This window comes from Gopherus evgoodei, chromosome 2, assembly GCF_007399415.2.
Source record: "Gopherus evgoodei ecotype Sinaloan lineage chromosome 2, rGopEvg1_v1.p, whole genome shotgun sequence".
NCBI lineage: Eukaryota > Metazoa > Chordata > Testudines > Testudinidae > Gopherus > Gopherus evgoodei.
Genome location: NC_044323.1, coordinates 148,164,488 through 148,184,884, shown reverse-complemented (window position 1 = coordinate 148,184,884; position 20,397 = coordinate 148,164,488). Strand labels below are relative to the sequence as shown.

The window sequence follows — 20,397 nt, the reverse complement described above, 5'->3', positions numbered from 1 at the left end:
AAAGTGGTTCTCAGTGATTGATTTAACAAACTGCTTCTTTGTCCTGCCCCTGGCTCCAGCCAGCCAAGATCAATTCACCTTTACCTTTCGCAATACCCAGTATATGTTCACCCAGGTTCTCCAGGGATTCCACAGCTCCCCCATGCTAGCCTGCCAAGCTGTGACTAGCACCCTAGATACCCTGGCCCTCTCTGACCGGCCATGGGACCCCGGAGGGAAAATGGGTACGCCGCGGACAACTCAAAACGAGCAGGGTCTGCCGTGGAGGGAGCACTGTGCTAATTTGTTTCTAAGCTTCTATCTTTCAGACTCCAAACCAGATCATCAGGAGAGCTGGTACCAGCTGAAGAGTTATAAAAATACCATGGTTACAGTGTCGCAACAGTCTGTGTTCAGTGTTCTGCGTTGCATGTTCTGTGTCTGTCTCTGGTGGGTGTCCTGTGCTAGCACTGGGTCCGGAGAGAGAGGGGATACTACACCAGACAGGGTAAATGCCTTTTCCTCTCTCTAGTTCCCCCATCTCCAACCAAATTATCAATCACATCCACCTCTGTCCAAAAGACTTTGTTCCCCAGTACATCAGGTTTATTTTTTGTTAGCTTCTGTAATAATCACTTTGTTGTTAAGTTTCGTTATTGATACTCCTACAAATCTTATTTGTTGTGTGTGGTCAGAGCAGAGGCCATAATTCTGCCGGAGAAGGCACCTGTACCAAGGTCAGGGTGGTACCAAAGCAGAACACAGGGTCTACCACCAAGACAATGTCTGTGCCTCAGTGCTGGGCCTGGCACTGGCCTCAACTCTACACTCTGAGGCACAGAAGGACCAGGCTGCTGTGCCGTCGGACTCTGTGTCTCTGTGTGTTGGTGGAGGCCATGGCCCCAGCAAAGTCCTGGAGGAGTGGAGAGTGAATCTGCTGCCGCCTGACATGCCACATAGAGACGATCAGTGCTGGCGTTGATGTCATGGGTACCAGACTAAATGGACACCCGAAGGCTGGTACCAGAGTCAATGGTCATGGCCTGGTAGCGGGAAGCAGTTTGAGGGATCTGCTCCATCCGCGTGCCGAAGAAGGGGTGACGTTATGGATGTAATACATCATCTCATTGAAAGGTAACAGGGCCAGGAAGAATGAACTCACAGACTGACCTGACCCATGGCCGAACTTTAATGCCTTGTTAGGAAGATCTGTAAATGACTAGAGCTCTGAAATGCAGCCTGCATTGTTAGAGAGAGAAGGGGAGCTGTTTGCTCAGGTCTTGTGATGTAAGCAAACAAGTCACATCTATTGCTATGGCTTTGATTCAAGGATCAAAAAAAAAGGAGTATTAATATTTAGGAAGACACTTGAGTGAAATAGTATTTTGTCTGTGTGTCTCTTTGAAGGTTGTGGTAACCTGTATCTGAACTGTTTAATGGATAAATTACCCTGTACTAAGTGGCAGGATGTCTGGGAGAAGAAGAGTTAAGCCTATTTTCTCAGGCCAAAAGGCTGCTGGAAATGTACAAAAACCCTGGGGGACAATCCTTCTTCATCTCAGATCTGCTTTGGGTTTCAAGAAGGGGAACCCCTAAGCCATAAGAATTGACATCCCCAGTCACTGACTGGAGTCACCCTGAATACAGTGGAGTCGCATCATAGGCGCATTTAACTTATGTGATTTTACCTATACATGCTCAGCAAAACAAAACAAAAAACAAGAGAAAAACAACAATTTAAATACTGTACCTGTAGTGCGGGTGATTGCGCCTGCCATTCCACTCAATGAGCATTTGACTATATGTGATTTTCGCCTTACGAGCTGACTTCAGAACCTAACCCCCGCATAAAATGTAACCTATGGACTATTTCTAAAAGATCTTTTGGCAACTATAAACTCACCATCTCTGCTATGTATCTGGACCTCAAGAAATTGAACTCAAATCTGTATGTATATTGATCTTTCAACCAACTCTCTCTTTCTTGTTTTTTAACAAATTTTAGTTTAGTTAATAAGAATTGGCTGTAAGCGTGTATTTTGGGTAAAACCTAATTTATTATTTGACCTGGGTCTGGGGCTTGGTCCTTTGGGATCAGGAGAACCCTTTTTTTCCCCCTTTTACTGGGGTATTGGTTTTCATAACCAGACATCCCCATAATGAGTGGCACTGGTGGTGATACTGGGAAACAGGAGAGTCTGGCAAATTGCTTGTGTGACTTGTGGTTAGCCACTGGGGTAAAACCAAAGTCTTCTCTGGCTGGCCGGTTTGGTTTGCCTGGGTGTGCAAAGGGACCCCAGCCTGGGGCTGACACTGTCCTGCTCTGAGCAATTTGTCCTGAATTGGTACTCTTGGTTGGGTCCCACCAAGGGCAGCATCGTTACAGAGGAACAGTGCAGGTCTGCATTCTGTCTCCACATGCCCTGGGATGGTCCCGAGCTGTGTTCCCTCTAAGCTGCACGGCCGCCCAAGAGTCAATCAAGTGCCAGGCACTGATTAGCAGAGCCCCGCACATCTGGCGATGTGTGCTGAGGCGCCCCTCCTCCCTGCCGCTCTGCTGCCAGCTGCTCCTGTCCTCTGCCTTGGAGCCCCGTGCCAGCTGCTCCCGGGACCCTCCTGCTGGCTGTGCAGAGCGGGGAACGGGACACGGCTCAAGAGCAGGACAGAGCTGTTGGCAGCTGCTGCGGTCTGAACAAGCCTTCTGGTGAGTGCCGCTGGTGAGCACAGTGCCTCAGACTTCTGCAGCAGCCAGTGCGCGCGCACACACTCTCTCACACACACACTCACCTCCCAACACATACTTGTGTTACTGTTGTTACTTCTTGGTACTCCCTGCAATGCACATACATTCTCTGTAATTTTATTCTTTCAAAGGGCTATTTTAGTTTTTTGACTGGTCTGTACATTTCATAATTTTATTTCTCTCTTGTGCTTGAATTTAATTCTTTTGATTAGTGAGTTCTAAAATGCCAAGCCTGACCTGGCTGGAGTAATTACTCTATGATAACCTTTTAAAAATATATATTATGTCGAGGTTTTTTGTTTCCACTGGTGGCTCACAGCCACGTCACCTCGATATCAGTGCACATAAAATTCATTCAGCACATGGATGGAAAAAATTAGAGGGAACAGTGGTCCCAACTAGTTTTACGGAACTTCCTTTGCGACTCCGAGGAGGATGGGCAGCTCCTCCGGCTCTTGGGGAGACACCAGCACTGGAATGTGGAGCAACCTCAGCCCCCAAGTCCAAGGTGACGGACACAGGCCTTGGTGCCAAACCAGACCTCATGGCCTGCTCAAGGTGCTGCTTCAACCGTAAGTTCCTAGCCACCTGGGTTCTTTTGGTGAGCAACTGCTGCTTAGCGTGTCCCTTGCCTAAACACAGCATCCATCTCGTGCAAGGATCACTATTGGCACTGGCCCCCACAGGTACTGCTAGGCAAAGTTCTCCAACTCCAATGCACTGGGCGCACACATGCCTGTGTGGAATGTAGCTGAACCTCCCTGAAGAAGGGAGCAGCATTTACTCCCCTCATAGGGTGCTGGGGAGCTCATCTGTTTGCAAGGCTCTGAAATCCTTCACTGAAAGATACTAGAAATATGCAAAGCATAACTGCCTTTTGATTTCCATTCCACGCTGAGAATCTAAATCCCGCCTCCTCCTCAGGCTACAACGCAGGCGGCGATCAAAGGAGAAGGCTACAATGAAGAGATCACACGAATGAAAAAAAAAAGTTTTATTAAACAGCAAGAGAAAACCCCATACCAAAAGAAATGTCCATTTGGGCCTAGCATGGGTGCTGCACTCCTGCAGACAACAGCACTAGTTCATATTGAAGGCAAAACTCAAATTCATGGCAAAGCAGTGCTGGATTCGCTATGGCTTCTGGCTGAACGTGGGCCCCGCTGTTGCTAGGATGGATGGGCTGGCCAGGCTGCTGCCCAGCGTTATAAGTGTGGTGCCAGCCCCAGCCGGCAGCATGCCCTGTGGCAGCAAATGTCTATTAGCCAGAGTCTCCCTGGTGTGGATGATGGTGCTGCCATTGTCTACCACAGAGGGCACCTTCCCCAGGGTTTCCACTGACTCGAGGGTGTGGCCGACTTTCTCCACCCTGCGCCCCAAGGGCCCGTCGCCCTTCGCCGCCAGCGTGGAGGTCAGGATGACAGTCTTGGTAGTGTTCTGCAGGATGGGCCCCACTTTGGAATGCACCAGGCTGCAGGGCGGGCTAGCCGGCATTGCAGAGGTGAAGGTCACAGCGCTGGGGGGCGAGCTGGCGGAGGATGATGAGCAGGCAGACAGGGAGGGCGTCTGGATCCCCACAGGTTTCAGGGGGGCACCGGCAGCCTCAGCCATCACGGACTTGGTGAGCGCAGACAGCTTGGCGTCTGACATGACATACAGGGTTTTCATGGGGCTGGTGGCGGTCACTGCGGGGACAAAGGGACAAAGACAGCTTAGTGTCCCCTGTGCTTTCCACCGTCTTCACAGGCCAAGCCCACAGCAGCTGGGGCAGAGTAACCAGGGTGTGAGCTGTGCATTGCTCAGTGGGCAAGTTACTTCGTAAACCACGGTATGTGCACAGGTCATCCCTAGAGCCAGCCTATACTCCCATAACAGCAAGTGCCCTGGCATGCTGCGGCCCCCCAAGACACTTGGCACAGCACACTAGTACGATGTCCTGAGTGCCAGGCCAAGGACCACCTATGCCAGCTGCAGATCCAGAAGCAGCCAAGGATCCAAAGTAATCCCCAAACTGCAACCCTCCTGGATAAGAGGAGGACAGGTCTCCCTCAATAAAAGAGAGCAGAAACTCTCCTGGCCCACACTAGCGCCTTCCAGCCCACACAGAGCACCTCTTGTCTGGGCCAGGTTAAGCTCCAGCCATGAAATCAGTGCTCTCCTAGCAGCTGTGCTGCTCCCTGAGCTCCTGGGAACCCCCACAGCAACACGCACTATGCATCCGGGGGTACCAGTGCACAGGCCCTCCATCTGGAGGATGGAAATCACAATGCTAGTAGACAACAGCTGTGACCGATACCCAGCACTGGCATGAAGGTTCGCCTGCCTTGACCTGATGTCCTGGTGCTGTTTCTCTGACTGGGGTAGTGCTCCAGAGTCAGAATTGCCACCACGACAACGGCTCTCATCCTTAACTCACAGCTTGTCCTGCGCTGTGTCCTTCCAGTAAGCTGATCAGAACATAAGAGCAGCCAGACTGGGTCAGACCAAAGGTCCTTCTAGCCCAATATCCTGTCTTCTGACAGTGGCCAGTGCCAGTGCCCCAGAGGATATGAACAGAACAGGTCATCATCAAGTGATCCATCTCCTGTTGCTCATTCCCAGCTTCTGGCAAACAGAGGCTAGGGATACCATCCCTGCCCATCCTGGCTAATAGCCATTGATGGACCTATCCTCCATGAATTTATCTAGTTCTTTTTTGAATCCTGTTATAGTCTTGGCCTTCACAACATCCTCTGGCAGGGAGTTCCACGCTCACTGCTTGTCCCCCACAGGGGACAGGGAAACCACCAGATTCCCATTGACCATGGCAGGCTTGTGGGAGGCAGGGGCAGCTTCAGGCCCCAGCACGCCAAGCGCGTGCTTGGGGCGGCAAGCCGCGGGGGGCGCTCTCCCAGCCCCGCGAGGGTGGCAGGCAGGCTGCCTTCGGCGGCATGCCTGAGGAGTGTCTGCTGGTCCCACAGCTTCGGCGGACCTCCCGAAGCTGCGGGACCAGCAGACCCTCCGCAGGCATGCCGCCGAAGGCAGCCTGCCTGCCGTGCTTGGGGCGGCAAAATGCCTAGAGCCACCCCTGGTGGGAGGGAGGACGATGAGGCCTTTTCCCCAGCGATTACACCAAAGCTACATGTATTGCACAGAACCCATGACCAGCAGTGACTGGTTCATCTCACTCACTGGCCTGAACACTGAGCCATACTGGCCTGCATTAGCTGAGCTCCAAGCAAAAGCCCTGTTAGCACAGGTCACAGTGCCTTCAGCTCCGCCTTGAGGAGCAGAGGCATGAGGAGGTAGGAGAAGCTGCCATGAAGGCTGCCCACATTCTAGCCACACACAAACCCCAAGAGGCAGCTGAGACCGCCAGAGTAAGGAGGAAGGTCTACTTGGGGTTCCTCAAAGGAACGGCAGAAGTGCAAACGTACAGCAGCTCTAATGCTGGAGGAAGCAGGAAAGACAGGAGCTCTTGAGCGGGGTACTCAAAGGAGGTTAGGCCAGGTAAGTCCTGAAACTGAGGTCAGCTGCAGAGTGGAAGGGTCAGATTCATGCCTCCATTACTAAGCGGTGGCCCTGACCTCTCCCACTGCACAGCACACTCCTCTGGTGCATCCCTCTGGGGGCCCAAACAGCCTGGATTTGCCCAACACCAGGTCTCCTTTCACAAGCAGGTTCAGGAAAAGCCCTTATGCGGATCCACTGTCCTTCAAACCCTTGGCAGCAAAGTGGCAGCACAGAGAACAGCTCCATGGCTGGAGCACAACACCCCTCCTGTTCTTCAACACTGATCATGTTCAGCAGGCATGCTGCTTCTTCCAGACAGCGATGTCAAAGCACCTCCCAAGCTGATCAGCAGGCAGGGATAGTCTTGTGATTAAGGCACAGAAAATCAAGTCAGGAGACCTGGGTTTTAATCCCTGCTCAAGCTGGCGTGTCTGACCTTGGGCAAGTCACTCAGCTCCTGGGGCTCAGCTTCCCTGTCCGTACTGCCCAGAAATGGTTGGGAGACTTAATTAGTGTTTGTGAAGCACTCTGAGATCACTGGATGTAAATCTGCTCTAGATATGCAGAGTAGTATATATGCAAATCATTTCACCATCAAACCAAACGTAGCCACCTCTGAGTGGGACTAGAGCAGCTGTTTAGGTCAGAGAGAGAACAAGATGACTACAGCCAATTAAAATCATAGGGAGGGGACATTCAAATGAAATTACCAAGTTTACATTTGGCCAGGACTCCAGAACTATTTCTATCGTTGTGGAAAGCACTACAGATGCTAGAAAGGACACAGCCGAGGTCCCATCCATCTCCACAAAAGACGGCATCTCTGGCAGCAGTAGGCTGGGGCATTATCTCAACCCTAGCTCATGGGTCACACCAGCACCTTCCAGCCAGGGAATGCAAGCTTGTGCCCAGGGAGGACATGCTGCGTCTCACAAGGAGGCAGCTGGCTACATTACCTTTACAGCAGCCGGCCAGGCTGTATGCCAGCACTGGAGTCAGATTCACAGGAAACAGAAGTGCTACAGTGGCAATTATCTGGGACAAGATGAGCCCTCCTCCCCCACCACCTGACCTCCGCCCAGAGGCTCTGATCTCTTTGAGGCCAGGAGGCAGGATCTGGTGGAGTGAGCTCCAAACACATGAATGCTGTTGAGTGAGGAAGCTTCCTGCAGGTGCTCAACCCCTGGCTAGCTGTCCTGACTGCAGGTCCCCATAGCCATTGCCTTAACACAGGAACAGTCTCATGCCACAAAGACAGGACCCCGAATGGTGCCCAGCTCAGCACCCCGGCATGCTGGGATGTGCCTAAGATAAGGGCACTAACAGGCTCATCTGGGAGCACAAGGCCTGACACAGAGAAAGCTGGAGTTTGACTTACCCTGCTCCTTTTAGTGACTCAGGGTACTAGGAATCAAGGCAAGGGCACCTGCATGCCACCAGTTATCCCAAGGATCAGGAGCAACGTTACCCCCTCCCCACCATCATAAAAGCATCACACAACTCACCAAATTCACTATGAGAATGGCACTCTCCTTCCTCTGAAGCATCAGTTTGGGGCCACCACTGGAGGCAGGGCACCAGTAAAGTTGAACCAACAGGTCTGAGCTGGTATGGAAAATCCTAGACTGCGCTGTTGAAAAGCACCCCCTTGTCTTTCCATCTCTCACCCCCCTCTTTGTTTTGCTTGTATTTCCCGGTTGGGTTGGGGTTTATTTCGAGCGTAAGCTCTGAAGGGCAGCGGCTGTATTTGCTGTGTTTCTCTGGAGCTACTGCAGTTCTGGCCACTAAACAACCAACCAAGAATACACTGATGCTGCTACTGGGTTAACAGTCATCCAGGGCCGCTAGCGACACAAGAAAGCTTTCTGCAAACAACCACGGTGGCCCTCTAGCTAAAGTACAAATAGCAAAGGGAAACATTTCAAGGTAAGAGAGAAAAAGAAGACAGCATTTTCCCACTTCCCTGTTCATCTCAGTGGGAGAGCTGCTGGGGTTTGAGGTATGCCATGATTCTAGCCTGCAGGCACTGGGAGATCATTAGAGTACCAGGCGCCAGCCTCTGCAGAACAGCAGGGACTTCCAAGTGCTCCAGAGCTGTTTGCTTAGACCCTAGCCCTTTGAGAAATCCAGCAGACAATGAAACACAGCTCCATTGTTTCCAAGCAGGGCTCTGTCCAGTCTGCTCACTTCGCCCAGAACGCTTATCATCCATTTGCCTCCAGCGCTTTTCTCTTCACTTTGAAACCAACAGGAAAGAAAGACTCAAACCAACCGTGATGCAACTTTTCTTTCCAAAGCATTTCAAGGATACAATAGACTGCAGCTTGGTTGTGTGGATTTGGGTTCTCCCTGGGCAGTTGCAACAGACACACTTACTGAGCTGCAGTGGGTTGGATCCCTTCCCCCTAGTCTAAGTCAACAATAACGCACAGCAGGGAGAGTTGCTAGTGTGGAAAGCACAGCTATAGGGCAGCCAGTCACAGCCAGCAGAAATGCAGAACCTGAGCAGTCTGCAGCTTTAGGCCATGGAGCTGAACTTAAAATAACTATCTAGGCGTCTGGGCTAATGGTCTCAGTTACACGACGCAACATCTTCCCCTTGCACTGTTATGCCCAATGATGTGCACACACATACTCAAAGAAACCAGTTAATAGGGAGATTGTGACTTTTCAAAGGACCAGCAAGGTAGTTGGGTGTCCTGGCGATCCAGCCACACCACCACAGCAACCCTGCGAGTCACCAGGCAGGCACGGCTCCAGCCCTTCCTCCACACTGACTCCAAGGCCTGGCTGCGTGTGCCCCAGAACTGCCATGCGCCTCACCTACAGGTGGCGTTGCTGCAGAGGCCAGGTGGGACGCGGGGTCAGCAGGAGCCGTCTCCATGCCAGCCTGAGCTTTGCTGAGTTCCATCTGAGACAGCAGCTTGCCAGGAGGGGCGCCACTGGAAGCTGGGGTGCTCAAGTTCCCAACTGCACCGTCTGGAGCCTGAAAGGGTTAAAGTAATTGAGACCCAACGGAACTGCCAAGCAGAGCAGCAAAAATTCACAGCACCGCAGGAGCTCAAGGAGTGTGATGCAGAGCGGTGAATGCCTCCTGACCGGCCCTTAGCTAGCGGGGCTCTCTTTCTGTTGCCTGTAACCCCTCTCAGCAGCAGGGAATTCAAATCCACTTCTCTATGTCTTTTAACCTTTCCTCTAAGGCTCTTTTCCCTCCCTCTGACCAGTTACTTGTCAGCTGGAGGACTCTGTGAAAGGAGACAAAGTTCTGCAAAACCTTCATTGCAATATCCCCATCAACTTTTGGGAGGGCAAGTTCAGCAGTGGTGACTGTGTCTTACCTAAGGCCTTATTCCCACCTCCAGCAGTGACTCCATGGGTGACCTTGGGAAAGTCATTTCCCCACTCTGTGCCTCGGTTTCCCAGCTGTAAAATGCAGATAATACTGACCTATGTCCCTGGGTACTTGTGAGGCTTAATAAGAGATTCTGAGCGCTCAGGGATCCTCTGATGAAGGCAGCCACCTGCTGTTACTATCGGGATACTGCCAAGAGCACAACACAATTGGAAGCAGCATGTTCACTTTCGCTTCTGCATCAGAAGAGCTCTCTGCTGGGCCATGAAAGATGCAAGAGATCCCTTGGACATTCAGCCTGACGTCTGTGCAGAGCCCGTTCAGTGGGAGACCTCAGTAAAGACGTCTAACCTTCCCCGCGCATTCCAGACACTAACCAATTAGGGGATTCTTAAAGGGTCTATTAGGTATTCAGCTCATGGCTGCACTGTTTCATCCACATCCAGATTCACCCGCTCGCATTCGCTTCAAAGATATGTCTAGACTGGAATTAATCAGCTGCCAGTTAACAAACGCATTGGTACATGCTATATGGAAATCTGCTGCTGTGAGCTGTGTCCAAACGAACGTGTACAAACGTGGTGGCTGATTCGAGTTACCCCCAATGCAAACAAACCATCAGCAAGTGGGGGGAGTTTTTGCCCCTCGATCCCATCTCAGAATGGCCTTGCTTCCTCCAAGAAGCCCCACATTAACCCACGCCACATCTGTCAGACCAAACCTTCCCCAGGGGGTTGGCAACTGTGTGTCACTGAGGATGGGAGCTCCCTTGTACAGCGTTTACACAACAGCCCCTTCCTAGCAGGGGATCCCAAAGACACCACGGAGTCCGTTCTCCAGCCCCGCACCAGGCACATGACCATTAGCAGCCCTGTTCCACACAGAGGGCAACAGAGACACAGAGACTTGGCCAAAGTGTCTCAGCAGGTCAGCTGCCGATCCAGGAACAGAATCCAGGAGATCTGCACTTTAATAAGATGACCCATTCCTCTAAGGAGTGTACACCCTGTGCACTGCAGATCAAACCCAGGTGCAGTGAGTCTGCTAATAGCATCCCGTATCTGTCGTGTCTGATGAGAAACCTAGGACAGCCTCTCTCATTAAGAAGAACTTAGTGTTTGTACACCAATGCGAGGAGCCTAGGTAACAAATGGAGGAACTAGAGTTACTGGTGCAGGAAGTGAAACTGGATATTATAGGGATAACAGAAACATGGTCGAATAGTAGTCACGACTGGAGTATAGGTATTGAAGGGTATGTGCTGTTTAGGAAAGACAGAAATAAAGGCAAAGAGAATCTGTTTGGGCAAAAATCACATTGGGGAAAAAAGCTACTAGAGACTCCCCTGGGATAGTGCTTGGGGTGTGCTACAGACCGCCAGGATCCAATATGGATAGAGACCTCTTTAATGTTTTTAATGAAATAAACACTAATGGGAATTGTGTGATCATGGGAGACTTTAACTTCCCAGATATAGACTGGAGAACACGTGCTAGTAATAATAATAGGGCTCAGATTTTCCTGGATGTAATAGCTGATGAATTCCTTCACCAAGTAGTTGCTGCACCAGCAAGAGGGGATGACATTTTAGATTTGGTTTTGGTGAGTAGTGAGGACCTCATAGAAGAAATGGTTGTAGGGGACAACCTTGGTTCAAGCGATCATGAGCTAATACAGTTTAAACTAATTTGAAGGATAAACAAAAACAGATCTGTGACTAGACTTTTTTGATTTCAAAAGGGCTAACTTCAAAGAATTAAGGAAATTAGCTAGGGAAGCGGATTGGACTGAAGAATTTGGGGATCTCAAGGTGGAGGAAGCCTGGAATTACTCCAAGTCAAAGTTGCAGAAACTATCAGAAGCCTGAATCCCAAGAAAGGGGAAAAAATTCCTAGGCAGGAATTGTAGACCAAGCTGGATGAGCAAGCATCTCAGAGAGGTGATTAAGAAAAAGCAGAAAGCCTACAAGGAGTGGAAGATGGGAGGGATTAGTAAGGAAAGCTACCTTATTGAGGTTAGAACATGTAGGGATAAAGTTAGAAAGGCCAAAAGCCATGTAGAGTTGGACCTTGCAAAGGGAATTAAAACCAATAGTAAAAGTTTCTATAGCCATATAAATATGAAGAAAACAAAGAAAGAAGTGGGACCACTAACCACTGAGGATGTAGTGGAGGTTAAGGATAATCTAGGCATGGCTCAATATCTAACCAAATACTTTGCCTCAGTCTTTAATGAGGAGCTTAGGGATAATGGTAGGATGACAAATAGGAATGAGGATATGGAGGTAGATATTACCATATCCGAGGTAGAAGCCAAACTCAAACAGCTTAATGGGACGAAATGAGGGGGCCCAGATAATCTTCATCCAATAATATTAAAGGAACTAGCACATGAAATTACAAACCCATTAGCAAGAATTTTAAATGAATCTGTAAACTCAGGGGTTGTACCGTATGACTAGAGAATTACTGACATAGTTCCTATCGTTAAGAAAGGGAAAAAACGTGATCTGGACAACTACAGGCCTGTCAGTTTGACATCTGTAGTATGTAAGGTCTTGGAAAAAATTTTGAAGGAGAAAGTAGTTAAGGGCATTGAGGTCAATGGTAATTGGGACAAAATACAACATGAGTTTTACAAAAGGTAGATCGTGCCAAACCAACCTTATCTCCTTCTTTGAGAAGGTAAGATTTTTTTAGACAAACAAAATGCAGTGGATCCAATTTACCTTGATTTCAGTAAGGCATTTCATACAGTTCCACATGGGGAATTATTAGCTAAACTGGAAAAGATGGGGATCAATATGAAAATTGAAGGATGGACAAGGAACTGGTTAAAGGGGAGACTACAACGGGTCATACTGAAAGGTGAACTGTCAGACTGGAGGGAGGTTACTAGTGGAGTTCCTCAGGGATCGGTTTGGGGACCAATCTTATTTAATCCTTCTATTACTGACCTTGGCACAAAAAGTGGGAATGTGCTAATAAAGTCTGCAGATGACACAAAGCTGGGAGGTACTGCCAATACAGAGAAGGACCAGGATATCATACAGGAAGATCTGGATGACCTTGTAAACTGGAGTAATAGTAATAGGATGAAATTTAATAGTGAAAAGTGCAAGGTCATGCATTTAGGGATTCATAACAAAAATTATTGTTATAAGCTGGGGGGGGCATCAGTTGGAAGTAACAGAGGAGGAGAAGGACCTAGGAGTATTGGTTGATCACAGGATGACTATGAGCTGCCAATGTGATATGGCTGTAAAAAAAGCTAATGTGGTTTTAGGATGCATCAGGCGAGGTATTTCCAGTAGAGATAAGGAGGTGTTAGTACCGTTATACAAGGCACTGGTGAGACCTCATCTGGAATGTGTGCAGTTCTGGTTTCCCATGTTTAAGAAGGATTAATTCAAACTGGAAGAGGTACAGAGAAGGGCTACTAGGATGATCCGAGGAACAGAAAACCTGTCTTATGAAAGGAGACTGAAAGAGCTTGGCTTGTTTAGCTTAACCAAAAGAAGGCTGAAGGGAGATATGATTGCTCTCTATAAATATATCAGAGGAATAAATACGAAGGAGGGAGAGGAATTATTTAAGGTCAGTACCAATGTGAACACAAGAACAAATGGAAATAAACTGGCTATCAGGAAGTTTAGACTTGAAATTAGACAAAGGTTTCTAACCATCAGAGGAGTGAAGTTCTGGAACAGCCTTCCAAGGGGAGTAGTGGGGGCAAAAGACATTTCTGGCTTCAAGACTAAGCTTGATAAGTTTATAGAGGGGATGGTATAATGGGATAGCCTAATTTTGGAAATTAATTCATCTTTGACTACTCGTGGTAAATATGCCCAATGGCCTGTGATGGGATGTTAGATGGGGTGAGATCTGAGTTACTACAAAGAATTATTTCCTGGTTGTCTGGCAGGTGAGTCTTGCTCACATGCTCAGGGTTTAGCTGATCACCATATTTGGGGTTGGGAAGGAATTTTCCTCCAGGCCAGACTGGCAGAAGCCCTGGGGGGTTTCGCCTTCCTCTGCAGCGTGGGGCACGGGTCACTTGCTGGAAGATTCTCTGCACCTTGAAGTCTTTAAACCATGATTTGAGGACTTCAATGGCTCAGACACAGGTTTGATACAGGAATGGGTGGGTGAGATTCTCTGTCTGCATTGTGCAGGAGGTCAGACTACATGATCATAATGGTCCCTTCTGACCTTAAAGTCTATGATTGTATGAACTTGGCACCCACCCCGACAGACCGTGCTCTCTCCCTATTGTCAGCCTAATTCTCCCTGATTACTAAAGTGATTTTCCAACACGGAGCAGTTTTCTGAAGTAGCCCAGGCAGTGCTTGACTTGCAGGATATTCTGCAGACCCAAGAGCCTCTCTGCTTGGTGGTACTCGAGCTGATTTTGACACTATTCATTTAAATGGCTTTATCCAAACTGAGACAAAATGTTGTTTAAAAAGTCTTGCAAACTGCAACGCCCAGTAGCCAAACAGTTTATTGCTTTGCCAGAAACCCAGGTCCAATTCCTTTGGTCAGAAGGGTCTAGACTGCTATGGAGGCAGAGGCTCAACTCCATAACCCCCAGCACTGATGGGCTCTGAAGGAAGCAGATACCATCCAGATACCCTCCTCCACGAAGGCTGGGGCTGCTATCACAAAACACATAAAGGCAAGATGAATCTTGGGCCGGGGCGGTGTCCTGAGCACTGGCACCTGAACTTTAAAGAAAAGAGGGGCTGCAATCTGCTCCATTTTAGACCATCTGGAACAGACACTGAAGGTCCTTAGAAGTTGCTAGCATGGCCTGCGCTGGGCAATACATGGGTACCCTGATTGAAGTGGCTCAGGCACCTCCCTCACAATCCTCTGCCAGCACAGATCAGGCAGGGTTGGCATCAATATGTTCACTAACACCCTATAATTCACTTCAGGTTCGGCGGCCAGGGTCCTGGTCTGGGAGGCAGGAGACCTGGGTGCTTTTCCCAGCTCCACCACTGCCCCACAATGCAACCTTGGGTGGGTCCCAGTCACATCCCTTCCAGGATCCAGCTGGAAGGTCAGATCTCCAGCTACATTTGCAGGGCCAGCAATTAGGAAAAAACCATCTTTTTAGCAAGTGTGATCTGGATCCATGCCACTTGCAGCCCCACAATGCTCATTTCTTAGAGTAGCAAGGAGTCCTGTGGCACCTTATAGACTAACAGACGTTCTGGAGCATGAGCCTTCGTGGGTGAATACCCACTTGCATCCAACGAAGTGGGTATTCACCCACGAAAGCTCATGCTCCAAAACGTCTGTTAGTCTATAAGATGCCACAGGACTCTCTGCTGCTTTTACAGATCCAGACTAACACGGCTGCCCCTCTGATATTTCTCAGAGTATAGCTGCACCCAGCAGGAGAGGACCAAAACAGAAGCCAATGGTTCAAATAAGGGTACAGAGTCCCAAAACAGTTGGCACTTTCATGTTAAATGCACCCAAGCATCCTACTGCTTCACCCCTGCTGCACAGACAGACACATCCACTGAGCTCTCTGTGCTGACTCCTCTAGCTTTTCCTTCCATGCCCGCCCCTGCCCCCCCCCCCCACTCAAAGCCACTCAGTGCAGAGGAGCAGCGCACTATGTTTCTCACCCTGAATCTCAGCTCCTGTTCATGCTACCCAGCCCTTTCCGATGGCTAAAGCCAAAATAGCACCTCACTGCTCCTGAGCAAACACCAACAAGTCACAATCTCCTTCATCTTCCAACAGCACTGGTCTCCACTATCAACCCTTGTGATGCCAGCATTAACCATGTGCCACTGGGACTGCCTTTTCTATTATTTAACTAATACTGAATCCTGAAAACATTCATCCCATCTAGATTCCAGCTATATCCCAAACAGGGGACACAGGCCCAACAGAACTGCCCTCCGAGTAAATTTTTCAAAGATTCCAAGGCCAGAAGGGACCATTGTGATCATTTAGTCTGACCCCCTGCAGAGCACAAGCCAGAGACCTGCCCACAGTCATTCCTAGAGCAGATCTGTTAGAAAACATCCACTCTTGATCTCCATCACAACCTTTGGTAAGCCGTTCCAATAGTTAATTACTCTCGTTGTTAAAACGTTACACCTTATTTCCACAGAGGCTGTAGTGCAAGAACTAGCCAAGCCCCCATAATCAGGTGAAACCTTGGGGCAGTCCAAAGCTTTAGCCCTAGGACAGGTGCAGGCTGCCCTTCTCAAAGGGGGCCAAGCGTCCAATTCCCCGGACTTTCAACTCCCTTAGATCGCCCAGCTGTATTGGGAAAATGGCCTTTGTTCTTTGTAGTTATTTCCCTTAGTCTTTTATCAAGGCGTTCTTACTACAAAAAGGTGCTATCGAACAGAATTACACATTCTAATGGCAAATGTAAGTCAATTACATTAATGGATAGAATTAGAGCAGCCGCTGAAATACACAGCTCATGACATTTTGTTTCTAAAAGATCTCTCCATGGACACTAACACAATTAAGCACTGCCCTAAACACACAAACCTAACAATGTAAGTCAAACTCACAGCTTAGAATTAAGCCTCCTGCCTCACCTTGTAACAACGCCTAGAGTTAATCTATGCCTGGAAATGTCATGGGTTTGTCAGACTTTCTAATATAGTTATTGTTCTGCCACATTGTTTTAGGGTGCCTCAAAGCAGGTAACAAAGTAGAAAGGAAAACATGCTATTTCTGATCACTTCTTCAACCAGCCTTGGAAAACCAGAGACTGACTCAGGTTTACACAAGGAGATTTTGACCGATAAGACAACAGAACGAGATGCAACTCTGACAGACTGATCTTCAGCACTGGAAGAGGATTTATGGTGATGGCAAACGTCACATGAAGAGCTATTATTGCCATCTCTATATTCCCTTCAATAGATTCAGCCTTGACACAGAGATACTAACTCTGGAGACACTTACAGGCCATGTCATGCCAGCAAAATGAAGGAAACTGACACCGAATAGAGAAGCGAAGGGACCAGGTGCTCCCAACTCCTGACAAACTGGGGAACAGCTACCAAACATTTACAAGGCACATTGCAGAAATGTCTCTGTGTGGAAATTACTGATAAAAAAATACAGTGCAGATCCTTATGTAACAGGAAACAGGCCCAGGACTTACAGACGCTTAATGTACCACTTCCATTGATGGAGCCTGAGGGCGGCTTCCAGCGAAACCCTCTCCCACATTTGGGGGCTTCAAGTGGCTCAGAAGTTCCTTCTCTCTGAAGTCCCACAATGATGGAGCAATGCAAAGCCAAAGTGATTGCTCTGCCCCCACCTCCATGGGGCTCCCAGCTGAAGGCAGCCATGGGTCAGCCTGAGAGGAGCAGACTTCAGACTGGATAGCTCAGAGTCCCCAGTCACAGTCTGCTCTCCTGCATCCCCTATGGCAGGGCCTTCTGCACGGAACTTGCATTAGCAACACCGAACACAGGGAACTCGACTGTGCAATAAGAAAGACACCATCACAGTCAGGAGAAATGTTTTCCCCTGGGATCCTCATCCTCCAGCTCCCGGATCCAGGGAGACCAACTGGCATCAGCTTTTGGTGCCAGTGTGGTCCGAATAGATCTGTTTCCATTCCTCACCAAGTACTGACAAGCCGAGGATGTCTCCTCAGCAAACGTCATTCCTGCCTGAGTTTCCTGCTTGTGCCCTAGGTGCCAGACCTCCCTGACATGGTTAAAACGGGGTGCAGAAAGCACTGGTGAAGGGAGCCGGGGGAAATGCAACACAGGGCATTTTGGAAACACGCTATTAGTTGTGCCCAGGGCAGCTTCGTCTGTCCCCTTCTGTCATATCACTTTCACGGGGGACTCTGCAGAAAAGTCTGCGTGTTAAGTATGAAGTGTGGTTCTGTGGGCTGGCTCAGGGAATGTCTGTGCAGGAAATGCTACAGTGGCACAGATGCAGCGCTGCACTGGACTGCTGCCATGTTCACACTCACTAGAGTGACAGAAGAGGGTCTTCCAGCGCCGTAGTAAACCCACCTCTTCTTTTGACTAGTGGTGTCTACACCGGGACTTGGGGCGGCTTAATTACATTAATTACACAGGATGTGAAATTTTGTAGTTTTGAAATTAAGGCAACATAAACCAGCCCTCAGTAACCAACTTCCATTTCCCTGGGTCTTGCTGGGCTCTCCCCCAAAATCTCCCCAGGAAGCAGCCTGAGTTTGAACTACCTAAATTCTACACTGAAAATCCTGTGTCCACCTCAACGTCTGTGCAGCACCTGGCACAAGAGGGCCTTTCACTGTATTTAAGGATTAGAATAAGGAAAATAATATAAAACAGAGGAAACAAAACAACCAAATACAGAATCCCTTTGCTCAGCCCACAGACAGTGATGGACTCTGTTATATTACAGTAAATACGACCCTCTCCGGTCCAGGTAAATAATGGGCACTATTTTCAAACAGCTCTTTGGCAGACCTTTAGTCATATATCAATTTGTTATGAAGGATCTTTGCAGGAGCCCACGCCAGCAACCTGTAATTCAGAGGGGTATCTTCCTACATGTTCCTGTGTCCAATGGTAGTTTTCAGGAGCTACCCCAACAGCTGAAGTTAAACTCAGACCTGACTCTTCTACAGATGCCTTGTAAAAATGTTAACAACATCATTTGTGTCTCTCTCGGCTTTCAGAGAGATCTGAAATCTCACCCAAGATCTCTCTCCAGTCTTTGCTGCTTTTTTCCAAGTTCTTGAGGTGGTTCCCAACTGGCTTGAGGGCTCTTGGTGTCCCTTTTTGACCTCCAGAAGCACCACGTGTACACACAATTGGGAACTTGGGACTGTCCTGTCCTTATATATGGCTGGAGCCCAGTAGATAATTGATTTCTAAGAGTCTGAGTAAAACCCAAACCTCAGCTAGGCAGGCCATAAAGTCTCTCAGTCTCACAAGGACCACAGTGCAGGCCCCCTCCTGGGCCAGTCACACCTTCCTCGCCCTGCAATTGCCCTATGTCAAAAGACAAAAAGGAGAGGCAGACCCAGGTTGCTCTAGCCCTGACACAGGCCTTCAACAGCAGCACCCTGCGACGCAGCATCTGACGGGGGCAGCTGAGCTCGTCAGGAGGGTTTCACACAATCCATTCATAGTCTCACTTGACTCCTGCACTTCAGCAGTTTGCAGAGCAGGGCCTAAAGGCCAGGCCTGGCTGTCACAGAGTCAGCCCTGGGGCTCAAGCGGGAGCAAGCTGTGCTGTGGGGCTGAAGGCCCTAGGGTTCTGGTGCAGCCTGCGGCACAGGTCACTTGGAGGTTTACACTAATGTCAATGGTGAAGTCTGTGAAACTTGACATCTTTAAATCATAATTTGAGGTCGTCAGTGACCCAGCCAGAGGTTAGGGGTTTATTACGGGCGGGGGTGGGCCAGGTTCTGTGCTCTGTGATGTGCAGGAGGTCAGATCAGATTATCTGAATACTCCCTTCAGACCTTACAGTCTGTGAGGGTTCCAACTCTGCTGATGGTGCACAATGAATGAGTGTCTCTGGTCTGGGCTAGGCAGCTCAGGCTGGAATGCGCAAAATGGTCCTTTCTGGCTTTGACATCTGTGAAACTACGTCTCACAACTGCAAACTGACATAAGGTGGAGCCGCTCCAGGGTACATCTGCCCTGGAGATTTCACCTTCTTCCTTTTTCACTCAAGGGAGTGAACATGTTCCAGCTGTTTATTTCCTTTCTGAACTTTGCCACTGCGGTTTTGAGATCACACGGTTGGAACATCTGACACCATTAACTGCTTCTCCACTAAACAAATCTGCCCCTAACCGGGCAGTTTTGTGTTCTGGATTCAGCCCCAGGACAAGACACAGCTGGGGACTGGGAGGACAGCGACCTGAGTCTCTTTCCCAGGGATGGCACTTGACAGGTCAAGAGTCTACAACCTTCTTCCAACAGCAGCAGGGCTCACTCCTGTCACAGTGAGTGTGAAAAATCCCAAGGGACGTTTGTCATGAAAAAATGTTACTCTATGGCAGTGTTTCTCAACCTTTTTGATACCAGGGACTGGCTTGCCATCTTCCTAAACTGTGTCAGGGAGTTCTCAGGGACCATGTACACCAGTCTACAGACCGGTCGTTGAGAAGCACTGCCCTAGAGAACACGATAAATGTTGAACATTCCCCACGTCACTGGGTCCTGCCACCTGCATGGGGAAGAACAAAGTGTTGGGACCTGTGGTGGAAATGACAGTATGGAGGCCCTGGTGTTGCTCACAGACACCAGCCAATCATTAGCCATCCAGGTGCCTGGTCTCAGTTCAGGGATCTGAAGGCTTAAGGCACCAAGCTCCTGATACAGGATAGGGCACCCCCCCACACCCCCCGACCTCACTCTAGTTTGCCTCTTTGTGGAAGGATCTGAAGGAGATGCAGCAAGAGACTCTGGAGTAGGGTCCTGCAACCTGACCTGACTCCTACAGAGCCCGACTACAAGCCTCAGGGTTGGGTTGGATATTAAACAAATCAACAGTCCTGGGCCTGGGGTGGGTCATCTCTGATTACCTCCTCCTGGCCCATGGAATTGGTGAGTTGACAGCTGTGTGCCCCACCCATCGGCTACCACCCCTCAGCTCTAGGTCTTTGCCCATGAGTAGCAACCCCTCTCATTGTGCAGCGGAGGGAGATGCCAGTGGACAGAAGAGCATACAGCCACTGCTGCTCCAACCCCACAGGCAGGAGGAGGCAGGAGATGGACTGCAGGCACAAGGTGTAGGGATGGGAAGCTCATGTCAGGCTGAATCCCAAGGACGAGGTGGCAGCACTGACATAGGTTCAGGGGAGGCAGCCCAGG

At 49.3% G+C, this 20,397-nt stretch overlaps 1 protein-coding gene across 6 annotated transcripts in view; it reads right to left on the bottom strand.

The window, feature by feature from the left end:
- Positions 1–3,701: 3,701 nt before the first annotated feature.
- The window catches only part of KANSL3 (KAT8 regulatory NSL complex subunit 3), a 65,154-nt gene continuing 48,458 nt past the window's right edge, over positions 3,702–20,397 (bottom strand). For 3 of the 6 annotated variants that reach the window (XM_030551826.1, XM_030551828.1, XM_030551827.1), the window contains 2 exons: positions 9,038–9,200; positions 3,702–4,407 (listed from right to left, as the gene is read on the bottom strand). In XM_030551826.1, the coding sequence (XP_030407686.1) occupies positions 3,857–4,407; positions 9,038–9,200 (714 nt within the window). In that variant the 3' untranslated portion in view covers positions 3,702–3,856. Of the gene's footprint in view, positions 4,408–9,037; positions 9,201–18,526; positions 19,751–20,397 lie in introns of those variants that run through there. The other 3 variants (XM_030551829.1, XM_030551832.1, XM_030551831.1) reach the window with 3 other exon arrangements.